Source organism: Ischnura elegans, chromosome 2, assembly GCF_921293095.1.
Source record: "Ischnura elegans chromosome 2, ioIscEleg1.1, whole genome shotgun sequence".
NCBI classification, from domain to species: Eukaryota; Metazoa; Arthropoda; class Insecta; order Odonata; family Coenagrionidae; genus Ischnura; species Ischnura elegans.
The window spans coordinates 74,196,959-74,219,874 of NC_060247.1; the positions used below are offsets into that span (position 1 = coordinate 74,196,959).

Here is a 22,916-nt window from a genome sequence, read left to right on the forward strand (position 1 = left end):
TATGACCTACACTCCATGAATTTTTGGTCATTAATTAAAAGATGTCAAGACAAGAGAAAAAATATATCAATTTATTTATTCAAACATTCTACCGATTAAGGCAGGTTTCCATATAGTACCCTTCCTCAATGTACTTCCCTCTTTAATTCACTAAATATAATTTAAAAATTCATAATAGCAAATATATTATTATAATAATTACATATTGTATTATACATTAATAGCACAATAGCTAAAATTAATAATAAACTGTGATGACTTGGAGCCTGAAGTCCGATTCCAAGTAGGTGTACTTCGATCCTAACCTAAAGCCTACTCCCATCCATTCTATCTAAAACTCCTATTATTTTCCTTCCTCTCCCTCGTTTGCCCAACATTCAACCCTCTAACACTGTTTTCAACATCCCCTCACCGCTAAGTACTCGCTCCATCCATACCTTCTGTATCCTCCGTATCTCATCTAGAATTCCGATATATTTGCTAAAAAAAAGAACTCTAGTCTAATGTGTCGAGGAGAACAACATGAAGGAAGACCTAAGAAATCGACCACACGTAGGCGACAACGGTCAACTGTAACCTCCATAACCGAGAGGAATATCCAAGATACCGGGTGGTCGTAACCACTAAAACTCAGTGTCGTAACAAGTTACAAAATCAATAATTGCGTGACAAATTACAAAAAAATCTTACAATTTATCAGCGATATAAAAGCCCGTCAGAATTAATGCGCCGCGGACATAATAGGGATATCTTCAAATGATTTCTTTGCATGGGAATTTCCTCGGTCAGCGTTTACACATTTTCCCTCGCACTCGTGTAGACGAGCTAAATCATTTTCATGCTGTTAAATCAATAAAAAACAGACGAGTGCAATTTGTCAACTGCTTTCACGATAAAAAATTGCAAAAGCCTTTGCTTTTAAAATTCATATAGGAGGTGGTCGACGAAAGCAGGGAGGGCATGAGGTCAAAATTAAATTAATTCTACAATGGCAAACAATACAGAAATTAATTAGAGCATCATAATTGTTTCTTCGGAAAAGAAATCTTTCATGACTAGCACAATGTACAAAAATTAGTAAAGTCGACCGAAAGGTAAAAATTTTAGTTGGCCACGATTGTGTAACACGGTGACAACAGCAGAGAAATATGAAGTAGCTTAAAAATCATGAACTTCCGTAGACATTTCTCCAAACCAACCCTGGAAGTACATGCATACAAGATGAGATAAGACACCGTTTCAAGGCGCAGAAAAACCAGTACATTCCTCGCAGCTGGGGGCCAACCCTTTCACAGAGACCAAGAGAAGGTTGCCCAGTGAAAGAACCAGCGCCGCTCCCAGACAAGTCGCTAGGAGATCGGACAAGAGAGAGAACTCGACAAAGAAGCAAGAAAAGCCGTTTCCTATGAACCCGGCCGAGTTTAGGTGAGTCACCCCGAAGGAAACCGGAGGAATGGAAGGAGATGGAGTTTTTTTTATCACGGGACAGTCACGGTCCGATGCACCGCACGACCGTTCAGGTCTCTCCAGGGTGAAGACGAAAAAAAAAACACACAAGGTATGCGGAGATTTTTTTCTCTCTCTCTCCAACGCCCCGGGAGGATGAACTTAGCGGAGCAAACTGGAGGAGCAAAAGAGAAAACAAACCACCAATACGGAAGAGCCTCCGGAGAGCAAAGGCATTACTTATGTTTACTATCGCTTTGTAATTTAAGTTTTTAACGGCTAGACTTTATTATCACCCAGCAGCACTAAAATTCTCGCCTTAGATGTAATAGTTATGGCTGCACCGCAAACAAGGAGATACGGAGGCTATCCTACGAAATACTGCCAGGGGATCTAAACCAAAATCATCAAGGGACAAGTCAGCGTACTTGTCCATTACCCATAGCAATTCATTGTGGCAGAAAATAAAGTCTAAGATTTCGTTTTCCTTCCACTAACCCCAAGTGTTTTCAGATTAACATTTACAGGGTTCCCACTCCAACTAAATTATAAAATTCACGGTTTATTCAAGGTTTTCACGATCTAAATTGCATCGAATTCAGTCTGTTGATAAGCTATTTTAGGAAGAAATATTGATCACATTACAATCACTGGCCGCACGTTAACTAAAAATACATAGCAATCGCGATGAACGCCGGGAATGCAAACGCAGCAACGAAAGTGCTCCTATGAGGTCGCCTATCGTTCGCAAAATTTAAGGCCGGCTAAAGGTTGTGATTGGGAAAATGGAGGGTGACAGGGAAGTGAAGATGTGTCTGATTTCTCGCCAGGGTTAATGATCACTTTGGCTAACGGTCTTCCAAACACTGCCTTAAGATCTGTGTGTCGTCATGGCACACGGACCAATCTTTGCGCTTCGAATATACGTGTGCTAATAAATGCGTGGACAGTGTCTGCGAGTGACTGACCTTGGAATATGATAGACATGGCGATTTTCCTTTTTTATACTCCTTATTATTTATTAACTTTCCTTTGATGACCACATGGTCAACGTTGTCAAATCTACAAAATATCACGAAAATATCTTTTTTCTCCACCTGCAGCCGATAACGCCCATTCAGTATTATCACACGGGAAAAGGCTCGAAGCGAACTTTTCACTGCCAACTACCAGGAGGGTGTGGCTATTTGAACAGCTATACATTATATATTGCCCCACACACTCCACAGATAACACGAAATAAAATCGTGAGATATCTTTACTCCTACAGCAACGAAGCCTTACTTACGAAATCATCAACCTCCTCTTAAGGGCTTGAATTTGTTAGACTTCGATTTTATTCTTGAGTAAAATATCCCTGGAATTATTTGCTAGCGAATACTAGAGTCCCATCAAGACTCGATTTGATACTGAGTCACAATTAGGACTAACGTCGGGCAAAGAAAACAGCAAATTTATCACAAATCTTAAGAAAGATATGGTTATAAATTACAATAACGATGATATCAATTCCGATTCCTAAATAATATTTTAGCCAAATATTCAATCCAGTATAATAATAAGGTTCTCATATCCTTAGCAATCGTCACGGAGGGGTGATTTAACATGGTAAAATTCTTGGAATTAGTGATAGTTTTCTACAATTTCTTTACTTAGATACCGCCAGCGAGATAGCACCCAAAGTTATTATAGCGAAATATCCAGTGCCCACGATCTAACACGTGATGGACATAACAGCAGGTTTAAAACCTTGTCTTTTGCCTGTCAGTATATCCATAACTGCGTAGTCTCTCTCACAAACGCCCGCAACCACAAGATTGAGAGAAAAATCGTTACCCATTTTCTAATTTACGCATGGAAATTAATATAAATGGACATGGATCCTATTACGCTCAATATAGTAAATTCCATGTTTCACTAGTGGTAATCCGCGCTTCCTCAATGACGGAGCGATATCCCCCCCCCCTTCCAAAATCTTGAAAAATTACCCAAATCCGTCATTCTGACAACGGCAAGTCCCACACTCCCTTCATTCTCCCCTAAATCTACCCCCAACTGAGGACGTAGGGTTTGAGACTCGACGACTTGTAACCACTGTAGTGCAGCCCCGCTACGTTAGAATACATCGTTCTCTCATGGATCTATCACGCGACCACAAGCAGAGTAGAGAGTAATACGAGATTTAAGCTTTCGGGGCGTTCCTCCGCGTAGCGTTTTCTAAAGGCGACGACAGTTTTTCCAGCCATCCTCAAGCTATGGTAGACCAAAAAACACAGTACATTTTTACAAACTTAATGGCCCTGTACACTAGTTTCGACGGTTATAGCTTCATTATCAAGACGGACAGGCTTTGTCTCGAGAATGATGTTATAGCCGTTGAAACTAGTCGACAGCACCATTAAGTTTGATGAACTGTACTGATAAGAGTGTTTTGTTCTACCATGAATATCCCCACGTTCCACCAAGTCATACAAAAATCATTGATTCCATTGATTGATTTTATCCTCAAGTCATTTCTGACCTGAAGACGCCAGTGAGAACGAGACTCCTAGGGCAGGCTCGCGAGGATACACTCCCGGGGCAGGGTCTGTAAGCGCGAGCTTTTTACCTCTGCACCCAGAAGGGGGAGGACAGGAAGGAGAAAGGTCGGAGGCGCCGCCACGATAGGAGCCCGACGACGCCTCCTGGAACGGGATAGGTAAGGAAGGGAAGGGTCGAGGAATCCCGCACCGTCACAAAGGCGGGCGGGTCCTACCATCAGCGAAACCAGGTATCAGCCATTGCTTTTCTAACAACTTTGGATGATTATCCTATGGTGAAGAATAATCCAACGATCAAATCGTTAGATGACCTGAAGACGCCAGCAAGATGGTTGGAGAAACTGTCGTCGCCTTTAGACAACACTATGAGGAAACCCCCAAAAGCCGTTACTAATGTGGAGCAACGCCGCCAAAACCTCAGATCCAAGCAATACAAGATGCTGCGTCAGACACCGAACCCTGACCTCGGAAACGAGAGTGCTTTGGAGCTGGTCTCACCTTTGAGCTTCTCCACCACGCTGGGGCCTTCCCCGGCCGCCGCCTCTTCCTCAGCCTTCTTCGCCGCCTTTGCACCTCTCCTCAACCTGCTGAGGCGCTCGAGGGTCCCACCTCCAGAAGAACTCCCGTTCCGATGCCTTTTGCTCTCATCCCTGGGAAGAGTCGCAGCCTTGCTGCTCGTCTCGCCCTTCTCATCCTCGCGGTCCGTCCAAAGCAAAACCATCCTATCCCTCGTTCGTAGTGTCGAGTCTCGTAGAAAAACGCAACGGCAGTCCCCCGCTACGTCTTCGACAGTCGCGATCAGCAACAAACTCGGTCAAGCAGCCAGTGGCAGTAGCAATACAGAACGAACACCATACACCAATTAACCTAACACAGTTTTCAGGTTATATTAACTCGAATAAATTTTACTGTATGTTCTATCTGCTCCCCGCCTTTGCTACTGAAAAGCACGACGGTCGCGATCCGCAACTAACTTCGTCAAGTTTTCAATCACTGGTGATGGGGAGCATGAATGAACGAAAACACAATACACCAATCGGGAAGCCTAAAACGGTTTACAGCGTAAACAAACGTGTATTTATTTTTGGATCTTCTCTTTTTCCGCTACCGGCAAGCACTCTTGACTTCCCACCGTCTCGGAACGCCACGAAGCACTGACAAGCTGGAGGACTCGACCAAACCTCCACACCCACCACTTCTTCAGGTCTTCTGCTTCCCCTCCGCGCCCCTTCCCCCCTCCACAATGCAAGCGTGATTACCACAATCGCCCCCTCCTTTCTCTCCTCAAAAACCTTTCTCTTCTCTCCTCCACTCCCCCATCCCACCGTCCCTATCAATCTCCAGCCTTTCCCCTGCCCTCTTCCTGAAACTCTTCCCCTCTTCCTCCCATAGACCAGCCAACCGCGGCAGCTGACCTCCCCAAGGGTGACGTCACCCACCACAAACTTCTTCCCCCCCCCCCCCCAGCCCCTCCTCCTACTTTGCCGGTCCCTCCCCGAACAGGACAAACCCCGAAGCTCTCTCATCCGCCTGTCTGCAGACAACAGTACACTACTCGACGGCCTTCCAGCAATTTGTTATCGGTGTCGTTTTTTCCGTCATAAGTGCTGCCACAACAGATCGCAATTGTTGCTGCCGGTGTTACCACGTAACTTCTTCTTCTAACAATCTTCCAGTTGTCATTTTCGCTGCAATGCCGTCAAGTGAGTAACAGGTTGATGCGCAAGTATAGTTTTTGCATGTCTTTCGTCGCACGATGCATGAAGCACTGGCTCTGACTACTTCTGCAACGGACTGTATGGTGAATTCTTTGTGATAGCTAACCCTTATCGCATATGAGCACGTGTTGTTATTATTCTATTTTTTCAGTAAAATCAACATAATTACAACAGATCTACATCATGTGACACGTCCTTCGGATTGCTAAAGGAATTACTAACTATTGGCAAGTTTTGTCTTTGCATGAATACAAACGTGTGTTTTGCAATTACGTGTAATATTTCTATGACCGTGCGGTGTGCATGTGGAAATCCTCTTCCATGCTACATTATGGTGATTGGTCACCCCCTGCCAAACACCCTAGACGTGGCTCGCAGAGTATTATGCAGATGTATGACCGCAGCTGTTGTCAGGGATGAGTGTGTCAGTCCCTACAACTATGCCGCATGTAGCATAGCACACGTTTGGCCAAACACACGCAGCTGGCTCGCAGGATAATATGTAGACGTAGATTTGAGTTAGCTCCTCCCACTATAGGGGTGCAATTTCTACGACACAGGTTCGTAGGCGCCAACCATCCCGGTATCTCGAGGTACTCACTGGCCTTCCGTTCAACTTCTCACAAAAATAAACCGAGATCGGAGTTTTTTTTACACAAACAGAGGCCAGAAATATTTCGCAAACTCCCACTCACAGCAGACGATTAGATCATGAGCTTGCGATAAACGGATTAAGACTGACGGACGGAACACAGGCAGCAAATATTTTCCGTAGACCATTATGTCCATCACAAACAGGTTAATTCTCCTAGAGTAAGACTTATGGCAAATGATACACTTATATTTCTTTATATTATTACTGAGACTTGACAATCAGGCGCTTAAATGGACATAGATATATTTAACGAAACTGAAGATGGTTTATTAGGATTTATTCCGCGCATAAAAGACACAAAGAGATGAAGAACAGTAAGACAAGCTAACGGATGAGAATACATTGAGATTTCAACGAAAATGATAATCGAATCCTTGACTTGATGAAAACTACAGAGTAAATATAAACAAGGTGGATTATCGGCCTAGCATTCAAGACCAAGATTAAAATGGCAAAAATCCGAGATCATTTAATTCATCTAATAGGCCGAATACGGCAATACCGCTTTCTTTGCAGCATAATTCGGATGGAATCCTTTTTCGATCAAATTTAATCCTCGCGAAGAAGTATCATTATTTTAATAAGGTCCAGCTAATTTTTTTCCATTGCTCATAATTCTACCGAAACTGGGTATCAATGTTGGCCTCATTTACTGCACTACCACCAACAAAATACGCTGCGTACCACTTATAGGGTGTTTGGAAGGAGGGGATAAATCACCAGCATGAAAGAGGATTCTCACATGCACACCACACGATCATAAAAAATGTTATGCATACTAACAAATTATACTTCCACATCATCCAAGGGAAAAGCATGTTAACTGCTCATGACGGCAATCTACTTTCTGGGTGATCCTCGCTTTTCGCGTTTGCGTTCTTTTGGTCGTAAAAATGGTTCAAGATTTTTGATTATTTATAAACGCGTTTACTTAGAAGTATAAAAATCCCTCAGGATCGACATTTCTCTGCTGTACGACACAATCAAAGAGAAGCGAATTTTTTTCGGCGGAGTTAACCCACTGCCGCAAATATATGGTTCACCCGGCGCAGTGCGAATATTTTCCCGCGAGATCCGGTTTCCCCGTGTCACGCGGAGAAAAGCACTTCGCCGGATGCCGAACATTCACGAACGGGAGTCACGAGGGATGATGGGGTGAAGGGAGAGGGGGCGTGTTCACCATCCCCCTCTCAACTGCCAAAGGCCGCCCGTAAATCTTGAACCATTTTTACGACCAAAAGAACGCAAACGCTAAAAGCGAGCGGCGATTACGAATTCGCGATGAACGAGTCTCCCGCACGTAATGAAGGCCTGCGAGAAGCGACGATCCCGCAAATGTTAACACGCACGCCATAATTACGAGCGCCCCGCCTCGAGGGTTGAAATTTTCTGTAGGGCACTCGGACACTGACCGAACGGTACAATGCGGACCATACAAAAACATGTTGAAATCATGATTGGAACTACTATTAAATGAGATGTTTTTCATGCGCTTGTAATAAACGGATTATGATTACACAGGTAGAAAATTATTTTCCGTTTAACAGATACTTGATCATAAAGAAGTAACTCAATCAACAGTAAGTTTTACCATTTTATTCGGTATGCTGTTCCACCATATCTCGCCAAACACATTTGAACTCATCGATCATCAACAAAATCACTGATTCTCCCGTAGTGAGACTAGTTTAATTTTATAAATTTCTATATTATAAATGAGACCTGTCTATTGGGTGCTTAAATGGCTATCGACATGTTAAATCAATCAACCAGGGGATTAGGATTTATTCCGCCATAAATGTACACAAAGGCAATAAAGAACAACGAGATAAGCTAAAGGAAGAGGACATATTGAAATATAAATGAAAATGATATTGAAATCCTTAACTTAATGGACACCAAGATGCACACACAGTTGACATCCTGATATGTACAACTATTAAATAATATGTTTACACAATGGTGTCGATTGATTTTTTTACCAGTAGCACACACGTAGATCCCACTAACCATATGTTCGATGACGATTTGTTTCACATGAAGGCGACTCAATCCGGTTAAACTTCTCCGTTACATGAGATAAGCTGAATGGAATACGAAAAACGGATAATTTAAAATCCATTTCCCAAACAACTCCCCTGTATCTTCCGGCCTGGATGCACGCGATATAAAATTTAGTCGTGTAATGGGGAAAATTGCCTCTTTAACTCAGATCTACTCTTTGGAAGTCTAGGAAGTTTACCTGGGTTGCTGACATAATGCAGTACAAATGAAAATATCAATTATAATAAAAGTAATGGTGAGGAATAAAATGAAAGTGGTTGGAAATTAACAAAAATACGATGAGGAAAACTTGAATTAAAAAATTCAGAAGTTCCTTACAGTTGGGGAACGATAATTAAGGCCAAAAAGAGGGGCATCACATGTGATTGGATAGAACGAAGACTATAAATAATTCCATAAAATTCAAAGCTAAAATGAATAAATCGATACTTCCCTCAGACATAGACACTCATAGAAATAATGATTGAGCTACCGTAGAACGCAAACATGCTGTAACAGAAGTTGCCAGTTGTGCTATAGAAACATACCAGCCTTGACAAGAAATATCACACCAAAAGGATCCGTCTTTCCCCCCTATAGTCGAAACAAATTTTACCAGGGCCCCTCCCCCTTCACGGGATTTCCGGAGTAGCAAGTTCACCGCGAAGCTAATCACAAGCACGGAACGGAAAGCCAACATCGTCCGCATAATAATAATGCCGCAGGCGCCAGACCCATCGGAAGGGGGGGATACACCCTTCGAAAGTTGGCGAGGTGCTCATTACAGTCCCCAATTCGGAAGCGAATGACCTGTGCATTCGGCAACAAAACAAAGCAAGCAAGCAATACATGGTAAACAATGGCACTCGTGAGGGTCATTAGCAGGCATGAACAAGCTCACTGACCATTACGTAAGCTACGGCGTGTAATGAGTTGGCGTTGCAGCGATAAGTAAAAGCATAAAATAATACAATTGCTATAATTTACTCGTCAACATTTGGTTGAAGTCTTTATTTATCATCATCAACTGGCTTAACGCAGCTCTCCACTCGATTCTCATACGAGATAAACTTTCAACACAAAATCACGAGCGAAAGAAATTGAAGTGCTAAAATACTCTGAAAATGCTAACGGCTAGCATTAGATTTCAAAAATGTCGCGAGAGAAAGATTGCTTAGGTCTTTCAGCCACAGGTAACCACTCATCACTAGTTTCCTGAATCCATACAATGCTGCTAGTTCATTACCAGTGGTGTCATTATGCCGGAACGCCGTTCCGGCACTGGTTAACAGAAGGCATAATAGTCGAGTAACACTTTTAGCAATTTTGTTGCCCCAAAATTTCTAATTTATACGCTCGTAAATAAAAAATAGTAATAAAATGTAAGTAATCATTTGTAATAAAAAAACGGACAGAGTAATATTTCGCTTCCAAAAAAAAGTTAAGAAAGGTGCGTTCCGACACTGCTAATTTTGCCATGACGTCACTGTTCAGTACTACTCTTCTTCGGGAGTGGTCAAGCCCATTTGTAAATATTCCATATTATCTATTCCGGTTCAAAACCCCATTTTCGCTTCCAATGCAGCAACTGCGGACAAGCCAGAGGAAAGTTACAGGAAGTCACCCGCAGGTGCGGACCAAGTGCGAAAACTCCACAATGGTAAAAAAAATCCTTTGCCTTGACCGAGATCCAGGTCAAAGCAAATTATTTTTCCCATTGTGGAATATTTTTACTTCCGTCGTGGTCAGAATCCTCAACATTTGAGACGAATTACATTCAAGTGGCCATCGGAACCCGCTCAAATAGCTTCAGCAATTCTCTGGTACTGGTCATTTAATAATCATAGTTGCTTTTAGTGTCAGCTTTGTCGAATGTAGCGTATATATTGCATAGACGTTACGTAGTTCAAGTTGGCGGACGGAAATTTTGATCATCGGATGCATGTTGGTGATGGTGCAGCCCCTGCCAAACACCTTTGCTTGCGACTTGCAAGGTAATATGCAGATATAACTGTGGATGCATGTTAAGAATGCTGAGCAGAGGATAATATGTTATGGTGAAAAATAGACAAGGAACACCAATTTTAAGATTCGAAAGAAGAAACGATAGAGGACAATGCATCTTACAGTTAAGTTGAAGGAATATGGGTGGCCCCAAAGAGACATTGAACTGCAATAATTAGTCATATAAATATTTGACATAATTGATACAGAAAAAAGAGCATCTTACAATAATTTTAAGGAAGTCAAGCAGATTACATTATGTATATACCTACCATAAAAATAGTTTATGACTACCGAACAAAATGGTTCAAAATTATCTTTCTGCGTAAAAGAGAGCAGGTGTCTATATACATTTGCATGCAAATTCATACATGCATCCAGCCACACCCGTAACATTAAATGTAAAGTTTTGCGGTTTTTCGTCGTGCTGCCATTTAACTGTCCCAGCTAAGTGTCTAGTTATGGAAATTTAATCTTTAAGGATAGGAGCTAAGAAGGGTGGAAAGGTCCCCGAATGCCCAAGATTAAAAAAAAATTGCAATTAAAAAGTCAATACATAATGTCACCGGATCATTTTCACCCTACTTCACTATTATGTATTTATAATTCGACATCGAGATACAACAGAATGTATGAAGTCACAATGTAATCTTAGATAACTGAAAAATGCAATCTTGACCTTATCAAATTTCGAAAGCCAGACTGTAAAAAAAGGAATGCAGTGCCAAGGTTACGTCGATCATCGAAGAGCACCACCAACATACAGAGGCGGAACTACGGGGGGGGGGGGGGGGGGGGCTATACCCCATTGGGTCGAAACACACACTAGGTAAAATCTAAGTATTTGGGGGTCACCACTTTGCGCAAAACTGTTTACTTATATACAAGAATTGCCATAAGAAAAAATTCCCCTGGACCGGGAATCGAACCACGGACCTTTGGCTTTCCGGGCTAATATTAGTACTAGCTAATAGTACTAATATTACACATACCGCTTTGCGCGGCTTTAGCGCAGGTTTGAGGCTCTCAACCGGTTGTGGCTTCCTGGAAGTCCTTTCTCCCTCGCGTTGCCATCCTTGATGGACCGCGAGGGCCTGACACCTAGTACCATGAGCCTCGGTATAATTGCCATAAGAATTAAAGAACCTGGATAGCGTGGTTATCTGCGCAGTGGCCCGGAAAGCCAAAGGTCCGTGGTTCGATTCCCGGTCCAGGGGAATTTTTTCTCATGGCAATTCTTGTATATTTCACCGCCGTTCACGCGGCAGGTTTAGAAATACTACACTGCTTACTTATATTTTCCTACATATTTACCTTCTTTCACGAAATTAGCTCTAAACTTAGGGCCTAATTTACATACTTTTGGTACATATATTACAATCCAGAGGTAGATCCAGATACCCCCCTTGGATATTCAATTTACACTAGATATAATCGGAATCTTAGCTCCCCTCCTTGCCCCTATCATGGATCCGTCACTGCCAACATATTCTGATATCTGCAGGCTACCTCGACGTTGCGTTACGAAGAGCGTTTTCTGCTCATGTTAGAATTGAACCCCTCACCAAAGTAAAAGCATTTTAACGTCTATGGCACTGTGGATACAACGAACGCTTATCAGTGCCACCAATAACAATATGTCACAACTTAAACAAACGTCCTGCAATACGTTCAGTGCACTCGTCATCAACACCAGTGCTTTATTTCGAAAGGAACGCGCTGGAACGGCGTTCCAGCATATAGAGGAAAGGAAGAGGAGTTCAGCGTATAGAGGAAAATTAGGTACTTTGATAGCCCTAGTGAAATAATAAATTACTACAGGGAGTACTATCAGGGCATGAAATAAATATTATACGGAGAAATAACAACGATTCTCGAACAGCCACCAGGGTTCAAAAAACTGCTACCAGTAACACCATTGCAGTGCCCAGTGCTGAGTGTGAACTTGGATTTTCTGCTATGAACTTTTATGGCGCCACTGAGGTCCTCACAGTGCATCACAACTGTTTAGACTTACAGCATATCAGGCTTCTGGGATCGGCATATCACCTTCGGTCAAGAATGATCTTGAACGCCACGTGAAGTCTTGGCTGGCGAACTGGCGCAACTCTGCAATTGACTCCCATTCGAAAAGACGAAGTGAAAAAGTTTTGATGAAGACAACATTGTCCATAATTTGGAAGTGTTTTTCCAAATTCCATTCCGGCTCAAGACAGTTTTTTTAAGTGAATGGTAGAAGTAAATATGTTACCATATATTTTTATTTGTGAGAACCGTATATAAATAAAGTTTTTAAAATGTCATCGTTTTTGTATATTTTTAAGGGGGGAGGCGGCTTACAATTGAAAATCAAGTGTGAATCAAATTCATTCAAACCTAAAATTTTAGAAATCAAACACTCATCAAAGCCTCGTGCATCTGATTATAGAGCAAACCATCTTTCCACATTTGCAATGGAGATGCGACAGTGAACCAGAAGCGAGCATTAACCCTGGGAGGTGGCCAAGTCAAAGAGAAGCAGGGTTGGACATTTCAGGCGTCTTCTATTGGCGAGAAACCGGCGCGCAGGGCGGTTTATGGTCAATAAAGTAATTAGGACGAACGTAATAACTAAGTCCGCGAATGAGGAATTCCTTCACACCATTCATGCTCACGCTCCGACCGATTGCGTAAGGACTCTTGAGAGTCAACTTACAAGTGCCGCGCATACAAAATGAAACAATTAGCACTTGCCTCCGGGGATCTTTCGGATCGCTTCTAAAAGGTAAGGCGAACCGTGGATCTCTGCCAACTCATGACTAGTTCTAAATGAACAAGTTATAGCTTCTCATCATGCGTGCTTGAAATAGGTTACTTTCCTTCATCAAAGAAAACAAAAGGCATTGATTGCGATTCGTTACCCACCATTAGTGTATTCATAATATACAAATTAATTGGCTTTAGAAATCCCAGTTTAGACGAATGTTAATGGTCAATTACAACCTCGTTTGAAAAAGGCCAGATTTGCGCCCATACGATTCCACTCCACGTGACGTCACAGGGATCTAGTTTCTAAACGTGTAGATAGGAGTTTTACATCGCCTGATATTACCAATGCATACATGAGGCACAGACTTCAGGGAAACGTCTGTTAATAATTAACTATTAAAACTGCCTAAGGTCGGAAAGTTTCCTTCGTTTGATAAGGTATTAATAATCTTTATTTAAGCCAAGCGCTACTTTTTGCACAGAAAAGGTTAATGAAACCAAAATTTAAAGGAAATTATGACAGCAATTTATTAGTTTTATAATTATTTCCTGAAAAAAAATAATGATTTTTATTTTAGTTCTATGTCTTATACTAATATCATTTTTCTTCAAAAGGAAAAATTGTATATAATCTGTTGTTTTGAACCAAATTTATTTTCGCTTCCGGAGGGGCAGCTGGGTACGCTCATAATGAATGAAACTAGAACCTACAGCAATCCTTGTAGACCTGAAGCTCGCGAGTCGTTCGCGCATGAAAATTGAGCCACCAAAATTTGCCATCTTCTGATTAACATTGAAACCAGACATTTAGGGGGCTCGCCATTTGTTCCAGTGAAATTGTTGAATTATACGTCTAACGAATAAGTAATCATTGAAACAATTAATAAAGGAAGCACCTACACAAAGCATTGATTGATATTGAAACCTCGGCAAAGGAACACAACTAAGGTAGCGCGTGAGCGAAAATTAGACACAATTACGGACATTCAAACGACAAAAATAGTGATCCATTTGCCGGATTGAAAGTATCTACGCTTACGTGCAATCGTAAAAAAAATACCACGAAGAATCGCGCATATTGTCTACATTAATTATAAACCGGGTAGAAAAGGAAAATTGCGATATAACAAAGGGGATTCCGTGAGTTGGAGAATGGAATACTTCATTCAAATGGACAGTGGCAATTGATAGCGATCGAAAGGCATTATTGACATGAAGAGACCCGATTACCAAAACTCAAAGAGCGGATGCAGGGAATAATGGTGAGGTTCCACCATGGGGGACAGCCACCACCAGCTTCCTCAATTTCATTAGCCATTCAAAATATCGCGCACTGGGTGGTTGGTCGGATGTAAACGACAGCACAGCCGATGGGCCCGTCAAAGGATGGGCAGGATATGACTCGTCCCACCGGGAGCAAGTTAAAACAACAAACAACTCTTACTTAGAATGTGGTACGTGGAGTACATATTGAACGAAGTATTGTTGGGTAAAATAAAGATAAGCAAATTACTTGCCAGAATTTCATTATAGCCATTATTCCATCAAGTAGAATATTTCCAATGAATCGTATGAACAATCCTATAGATATGTGGGAATATTATACAGGATTGTGTTATACTTCCTACCGACGTTCTATCGGATGTTTATAAGATTACGCGGCATTCTCTGCAAGACTATACAAATCCATGTTAATATTCATAGGAATACGGCTAATTCGCTCATATTTAACTAGGAATTTAAATAATATCTATTTATCATGTAGGCACCCATAATAAACTTGTATTGACACTTGACTTGACACCCAAAAGAAATTCTAGTCATAATTAAAATCAGTGACGTAGCCAAGGGGGGTCCGGACTCCCCCCCCCCCCCCCCACCCCCCGAAATATAAAAACTCAATTATTTTCCTTCGTAAAGAAAACAAAATATTGAAAAATCATGAATTTACAAAATATTTCTTTAACATATTAAGTTTTTCGTTTATGAAAAGTCTTAAAATTAGTTAAAAACCCATTCCTTAGCACCCTATTTTTCAAAAATTTTCCCTGATTTTGGACCCCCCGGTACGAAATTCCTGGCTACGCCACTGATTGAAATATCAAGGAGGGACCTGAAACTAATTAATGGTCACAGACATTCATAGGGCATTAATGTTGCAGTCTTACTGGTACCACAGCTTCTATGCGACTCCTTTTCTTCTTTTAATATCTCCATAAAGACTCAAAACAAAAACTCAACCAGCTATCTAGAGTGAATTGTCAATGGGGCCAATACCAAAATACGGAACAAGAAAGTGTCCTTCTTTCATTAATAATCCGCATAGCGCACCACGGCAAGCACACGCCGAAGATCAAGGGCATATGTAAAATGATTAGCTAACGATCCAACCGTGTTCATAGGTCGGTCAGAGTGACCTAATGAGAGGCTCATGAGAAGTTGCAACATAAACCGCATAGAGCTTCCGCCTCTGCGACAGACAGAGCGATCTCCTCGCCCACGGTTACAAACAGACACCGAACGAGATTCTCAAAAGATATTTGCATCATTTTAAAACCCTTTGCCACCACCATCAAATATGGAAAAACAAGCAGGAAACGTTAGATCGAAGTATAACCCTGGATTTAACAGATTCTAACAATATGAAATACAGACAGGAAATGCGTTCATGCCGCAATCGCTTCGAAGAATCGAAGTCACAGAATGATCAAATTCTGTCGACACTATGGAGCGCAAGACAATAGGTGCACCATCACCGTTGATCTCAAACTTGCGCAACGGGACCCATATTGGCTCAATCGGGCAAAAACTGGTGTAAAGCCACAAGTAACGCCACATTAGGTGTGCCGCCGTTTCTGATCAATATGAAATCCCGCATGCACACACGAACGTCTCTTCTCTGTTACCCGCTAGGTTGCGGAAATCAGAATTGAAATCAGCTTGGGGGAATTCCCAACAAATTTAACATTTCCGACAGCGATCAATGCGTACCCCGAATTCGAATGTAACAAGACGAAATGGAGAGTGGTCCAGCACCCGAAATGTTGAAGTCACCGCCAGCAACATCCAAGCATTTTCATTCCTCGATACTGATCCGTCGCCTGCCATTTTAGGCTACGATGAGTCAGAAAAAGGGGAATCAAGAGAGTAGGTACGGTAAGGACCGTAAGGACGCACCGTCCACCACGCCCCCTGCCATACAATCGATTTATTTGTGGAATTATCGTGCAAATCTTTCATCAACGATCGCTTGTGGATAACATGGGCAATCATTGTGAAAGAAGCTTCACAACTACTGATTCATAGTTTCATTATACTGTCCAAGGTCAATTTGTTAACAATTGTATCATTCACACCTCAGAAATAACTTCAGTCGATTGGCGTTCACATACGGTATTCACAGAAATGTAGGAAATTCACATACAGAATATGCACTAGTGGACCACCACGGTAGCAACAAATCCTAGCGTCATTTGTATGACAAAAACCATTCATTATACACGACAAAAAATAGTACACCAATACTAATACAGCCTCAGGATAATTGTATCCTGAACATCACACCATTCTCTAACTGGAACTTATTAAAAGAAACCTATTAATTCTAAATGAATGATTGGGTTTATGTAAGTGAAAGTAAACTAGCTAACATTATACTTCCGCGGCCACACAAAAATAATTCCCAAAATAACCTGCCAGAACTCAATGCAACTTAGCTAGCCGGGTTTAGAGGGCGACTTACCCATTTTGAAGATTCAGGGTGCTCCTTATTATCCCAGGTTCACAAATATCCACTATACGTGTCACCTTATTTCCATAGTATTTTAAAAGAGTGTTAAATGATCCAACTCTCCACAATTAAAGATATAAACACGTCCCAAAACCGACAACCAGCACAAACTCTTTGCACTGATAAATGAATTCCTTCGGCCGAAGAGCCGAATTAAAGGCAGGAGTAGTTCAATCAAGAGGTGCCAACTGTGTAATATATTTATGGCCTGGCCGATCTAGTACCTACTCCAAGGATAGATGGCGTTAGTTGTCACCGGGAAATTCAAACCGGGCTTCTTCCCAATTCTGTTTAAGTTTTCGATTTAATTTTTTTGCATGGATATTTCAGCCTATAACAATTCAAATTACCAACAATTAAATAAACTGGAGGCAATTTGAATTCTTATAGGCCAAAATATCCATAGCAAAACCACTTCATCATTATTAAGCAGCTAAAGATTACTTTCCATGAAGTATCTTCGGTGTTCGTTGAGAATTACTTGTCACTTTACTAAGAACTTTAATTTAATGAGCATTAATTCATCAATCATAAAGAAAGATGATGATAAATCATATTATCGATAAAAATACTGCTAAAGCAGTGGAATAACTCTAAAGGCAATTATTGGCAAAGTTGAAAATAGCATGCGCTGATTTAAAAAATTCAAATAATACAATATTGTCAACACAAAAATTTAATTAACTCAATAATGTGCAGCTACATAGTAACACAATTCATGATAAATAATGAAAAAAGTACAAAAATATGTAAAATATCAATTTTCCTCTTTACTCTTGCCAGAAATTATAGCTGTTCTTCACTTTTTCCACAATGATGATCCCTGATTGCTAATTCAACCAAATAACCTGAAAGAAATAAAGGACACGAATGAGACATGGCAATCACCACCATGCTCTCTAAGGTAAAAGTAATATTAAAATCCTAGGAGAAGGGAGAACCAAACTTTTTCTAAAATAACACATTGGTCACCAACTTAGCAATGCCTTTACACTATCATGTTTTTGGTTTAGGAACAATTGGAACAATTTAATTGGGCCTCACTTCATCATTAGGACCTAACATGATGTCTTGGGAGCCCTACTCCCACCTTTTTGGAATGATTTCGTAGGAATACAGAAAAATCAATTTAAGGTTGTCACGAAATTTATAGGTTGTTCGCCTAATACATTTGTGGTAAAAATGTAAAAAGCAGGTGATTTGGTAAAAATTTAAAAAAATCAGGAGATACAGTAAATATGAACGTTTGCTAACACACACTCAGGAGTTAATACAAAGGAGCTGCAGATAACTCATCTGTCACCTTAAAGACTAGGCCGAATGTGACTGACTCTTAGTATGAGAAATTCAATCGCTGTCATTCAAAGGAAAACTGAGTGTATAAATATTTTTTGTTAAATTATGTCACCATATGCTTAAAAGATCCCTGATAAAAATAAACTCCTCCATTGTGGTGAGGTGTACCCTCCAATGAGGGTAAGGGAAGGATAGGTGTACCCTTCCTGTACCCCTCAGCAAGGGCAGACGAAGGGTATTTTAGAAGATTGGTGGGTAGGCCCTCTCCTTCCTGGAGTGTACAGGAAGGGTAGAGGAAGGGTTGGGCCAGCCAGGGTAAAGGAAGGATAGGTGTACCCTTCCTATACCCTTAAGCAAGTGTAGACGAAGGGTATTTAGAACATTGGTGGGTAGGCCCTCTCCTTCCTGGAGTGTACGGGAAGAATTGGGCCAGCCTCAATAAAGAGTACAGGAAGGGTAGGTCTAATATAAAAACTAAATTAAACGAATGGGGATGAGTTGTAACAGTGATTTCTAAAGTTATAAGACAGAAAAAAAATTAGCCTTCACATGGTTTTGAACCCAGAACCTACATATTGGAGGATAATGAACTACGGCTTTTACAACCTCAGCTATTGAGGTACTTGTCAGATGTTGCTTCTCAACGGAACTTATACTACAAAATCTTAAGATGAGATTTGCACCCAGGCCTGTGTGGAAGAAAGCTGTGTCTTTTTTCTACCTATTTCGTTTCAGAAAATAAGATCGGCATTCAAGTACCGAACATTACTCTTGCGATGTCCCATTGTCAGCCACACAAATATGTTACATCCGAGACATGCGAATGAAAGAACTTTTAAATGAGCTTTTTTCACACAATTATAGAAACTATTGTGTACAGTGGCGTAGCCAGGAATTTTGTTTGGGGGGGATCCAAAACCAGGTGGGGAAAGTTTTGAAAACAGGATACTAAGTAATGGGTTTTCAACTAATTCAATCACTTTTCATAATCGAAAAAACTTCAATAGTTAAAGAAGTATTTTTTTAAATTCATCATTTTTCAATATTTTGTTTTCTTTTATGAAGGAAAATGATTGTTTTTATATTTCGGGGGGTGGAGGGTCCAAACCCCCCGGGAACCCACCCCTCCCCTATGAAAAAATTGTATAAACCTGTTTCAAATTTTTATACATTCTTATACATTGCCATGGTAATGTATAAGAATGTATAAAATTTTGAAACAGGTTTATACAATTTTTTCATAGGGGCTGCAGCCATGGCTATACATATTCAGTGGAGGAAAACAATAATATACATATTCAGTGGCTTAGCCATGGCTAAGCCACTGAATATGTATATTATTGTTTTCCTCAAGGGAATTTTAAAGATTAGTTGTGTAGCCCGTCTATCTTTGCTTTCAAAGACTGCTTACGTTCTTGTACAGAACTCAATATTCTTTAGCAGGTGAAAGTAGCTGAGGAGATACTTTCAGGATATGTTTTCCTCAGTTATAAATGCTAAGTCCCAAGGAAGGGTAAACGAAGGATTTTTCTACCCTTCCTTTACCCTTAATGGTTGGTAAAGGAAGGGTACACAGATGGTAAGGGAAGGAGTTCCAAGGAAGGGTAGACGAAGGCTTTTTCTATCCTTCCCTTACCCTTAATGGTGGGTAGGGCGTGGGTTGTGTAAGGGTAACTACCCACCATGAAGGCTACTACCCTTCCTTTACCCACCATGGTGGAGTTTATTTTTTTCAGGGATATTAGTCATTAGTATATCATAACCTAAAAGGCGTTAGCGTAAAGGCATTACTCATTTGGTGTCCACTTAATGAAAATGAAACAGGAAGCACTGAATGATAGAATGATTCATCAAAATTTAGGCACTCTCTTTGAGGAAATATCCTTATGAAATACTTCTGACTTCATGAAATTGTCATACTAAACTGAATCAAAAATTTAAACATATGAAACAGTTTGATCAGAAGATCTGAAGGCAGAGTGTCAGAATTAAAAATAACAGAGGACCAAATGTAGTTTTGAATTGATTTCTCAGCTGCTTACAACAATGAATATGTTACTATATTCATGAAGTAACAAGTAATGGCAGAATACTTGAATTCATAGAATAGCTGAAGTCATCAATAAGTTTGGTTTAAAGCATCAAACTTGTCAAAAATTTATGAAAATTGCATGCAATATTACAAGAGAATGGCAAAGAGTTTGAGAATCCACATTCATATAATAGTTGATAATCATTCAGGACAAAATTTTGTATGAAGTGGAATAAACATGCAAAAATACATGGTGACTTCATTTCAGGCCTTGGTCAATATACTTCCAAGACTTGATACTAAAAATCCATCAATGAATTCTTTAACTAATCGATACATACTTTTTAAAATGTGAGCCTCAACATTCGATCAGAAAAGTGTGGAAGGAATGGAGGGATTTAGAAAATTATTACATTTCCTCTTGAAATACTTACCTTTAGCAAAACAGTAGATTCCTAGACCATATATACGGCATGCCATCAGAGGTAACTGGAATACATCAACCGGCTAGCTGCAAGTAATACAATGGATATATTTTAATTGGTGGCAATGATGACAATTGTTTCAGATCTAAAAGTTAATGTACATATATGGTTCAGTCCCTTTGTAATAACATACCTTTGTTTCAACAGCAACAGAATGATCATCCTCATATCTCTGTCATGCCATCTAGAGGTAGCCAGAATGCATCAAAGAGCTTGCTGAACATGAAAATGATTGAAGGTAATAATGAGAATATTTAAATGTCCAGCTGTTGAGTAGTCATTTATGAGCAATATAATTTCAATTCATACCATCATACCTTCATAAATGATGGTATGAATTGAAATTTATATATTTCATTCATACCATCCTATTGTATCATAAGAACCAATTAACTGCAACTACATTTGTCAAACAGCAACTACTCATTTGTTAAATTTTCAGTGGAAAACACTCTAATCCTATATCAAAGGATTATTTCACATCTGTTCAGTTATTTCTAAGCTAAAACTCAATTTACACTCCCAAAATTTACTATAGGAAGAATGACTGATGGAAAATAAGAATCACTTTATAAATGGACACTAATTCAATAACAACAGAAACCCTCCTTTTTCCGGGCTTGGGACCGGAAACACAGGCCCTGAGATATCAATACCTCCATTGCAAATAATAGATCAACAATCATGACCCACCGAATCAAATCTTAATACAAAACAGGAGGTCCACAAATCACATGAACGAGTTCTAATAGTACAGCATATATTAATGGAAATACTTCCATGTATCTCCACCGATGGCTTAACAAGTTATTACTATGCCTCTCCTCCTTTTGTAGAGAAAATAATTGTGTTTGGTTGCTACATGCAATTAAAAAGGTACGTGGAAATTGCTGATGCAATGATCATGTTAACAAGTTACACTCTGAAACATTTCACCAATTTTGCAGAACGAATGTCGGACACATATGAATGACAATTTGTTAAAAATAACGAGGGTATCTTGAAAACGTTGCATCAACAACGTTCACCACCAGCATTTCCAACAACCCCATCAACTTAATAGACACATTGGAATAATTATCGAATGCACATCAAAATTCCTTGAAGAAAGAATTACATTATAAGCTAATATGGCTTGAAAACTTAACAGTTTATATCAAATAATTGTATATATCTGAATGAAGAAAACACTCACCTGGAAACAGTTCGCGGAAATCGAAAGAACTTGCAATCTTTCCATTGACAATCCGTAACTGCACATTTATCGCACATTTTGAGGCGTTAAATGTCACTACACTTCCAGAAAATGGTCGATTAACAAACCTTTTCTGCGTTAAAAGCAAAAAAGAACACGGCCCACAACGAGTATGACGACAACGACAACACAGCTGATGGACGGCATGGAACGGTGCGCAATGTCCGTTGAAACGATTCAAAACATAAACACATGTGCGAATGAAAATATTACTTTGAGTTATGTAGTAATGTCAAAAATATCAATAAAAATAAAAATACGAATATCTGAAAGTACTTCATCATTAAAATTGAAAAAATATATTTGAGTTATAGCTTACTCCAACTATAGGCGGAGTGGCGGTCGGTGGTACCTCTTCCCCCGGGCCTGATAAACGGCCTTGAGTTCAATCATGGAGGTGGGGCGCCAAATTCCATAATTCTAAAAGCACACAGACCAGTAGTAAAAACCAAGTACAGGTAAAATTTAATATAATTTTATAAGCCTCTATCCATAAATTAAAACGAATACATAAGTTAATAATTAAGATTTAATGTTTTAAAAATAGCTACAATTTTCTGCTGGAGTGATGGCGACGCCTCCTGTGAGACGATTGCGAACTACGTCGAGAAGGTTCGCTATCGCGCATATTTCAAAGCGAGTAGAAAGAATTATTAATACATGGTTGAAATTTGTGCCATTAAAATTCTTACATAAATCATTTAATACAAATTTTATGATTCTATTAACATATTTTTTCAGATTTTATGATTCTATTAACATATTTATCAGATTGTATGACCCCGCAGTAATAGATGCGTCGCAGCACGAAGTTATATATGTTTCAATTGATTGACTATAATTCAATCTGAATAAAATTTCCTGTGGAATAATAATATTCGTTTGACAAAAAGTCTACAAATTG

General features: G+C 40.0%; 1 protein-coding gene and 1 long non-coding RNA gene across 17 annotated transcripts in view; both read right to left on the bottom strand.

Moving 5' to 3' along the window:
• The window catches only part of LOC124153970 (actin-binding LIM protein 3-like), a 248,334-nt gene extending 231,228 nt beyond the window's left edge, over positions 1-17,106 (bottom strand). For 9 of the 13 annotated variants that reach the window (XR_006863801.1, XM_046527410.1, XM_046527411.1 and 6 more), the window contains exon 1: positions 4,485-5,148. Coding sequence is in view for 12 of the 13 variants with exons in the window: in XM_046527410.1 (XP_046383366.1) it covers positions 4,485-4,707 (223 nt within the window). In the remaining variant the exon portion in view is untranslated. Of the gene's footprint in view, positions 1-4,484; positions 5,149-16,896 lie in introns of those variants that run through there. The other 4 variants (XM_046527416.1, XM_046527415.1, XM_046527412.1 and 1 more) reach the window with 2 other exon arrangements.
• A 496-nt stretch (positions 17,107-17,602) lies between these two features.
• On the bottom strand, positions 17,603-22,368 carry LOC124153971. Of its 4 annotated transcripts, XR_006863803.1 has the most exons (5): positions 22,332-22,368; positions 21,953-22,145; positions 20,891-20,973; positions 20,707-20,783; positions 17,603-17,792 (listed from the first exon to the last, which is right to left on the bottom strand). It is a non-coding gene; the product is annotated as an uncharacterized LOC124153971 (long non-coding RNA). The 4 variants fall into 4 exon arrangements; XR_006863802.1 differs by lacking the exon at positions 22,332-22,368 and having other exon boundaries at positions 21,953-22,214; XR_006863804.1 differs by lacking the exons at positions 21,953-22,145; positions 22,332-22,368 and adding an exon at positions 21,451-21,473.
• Positions 22,369-22,916: the final 548 nt, after the last annotated feature.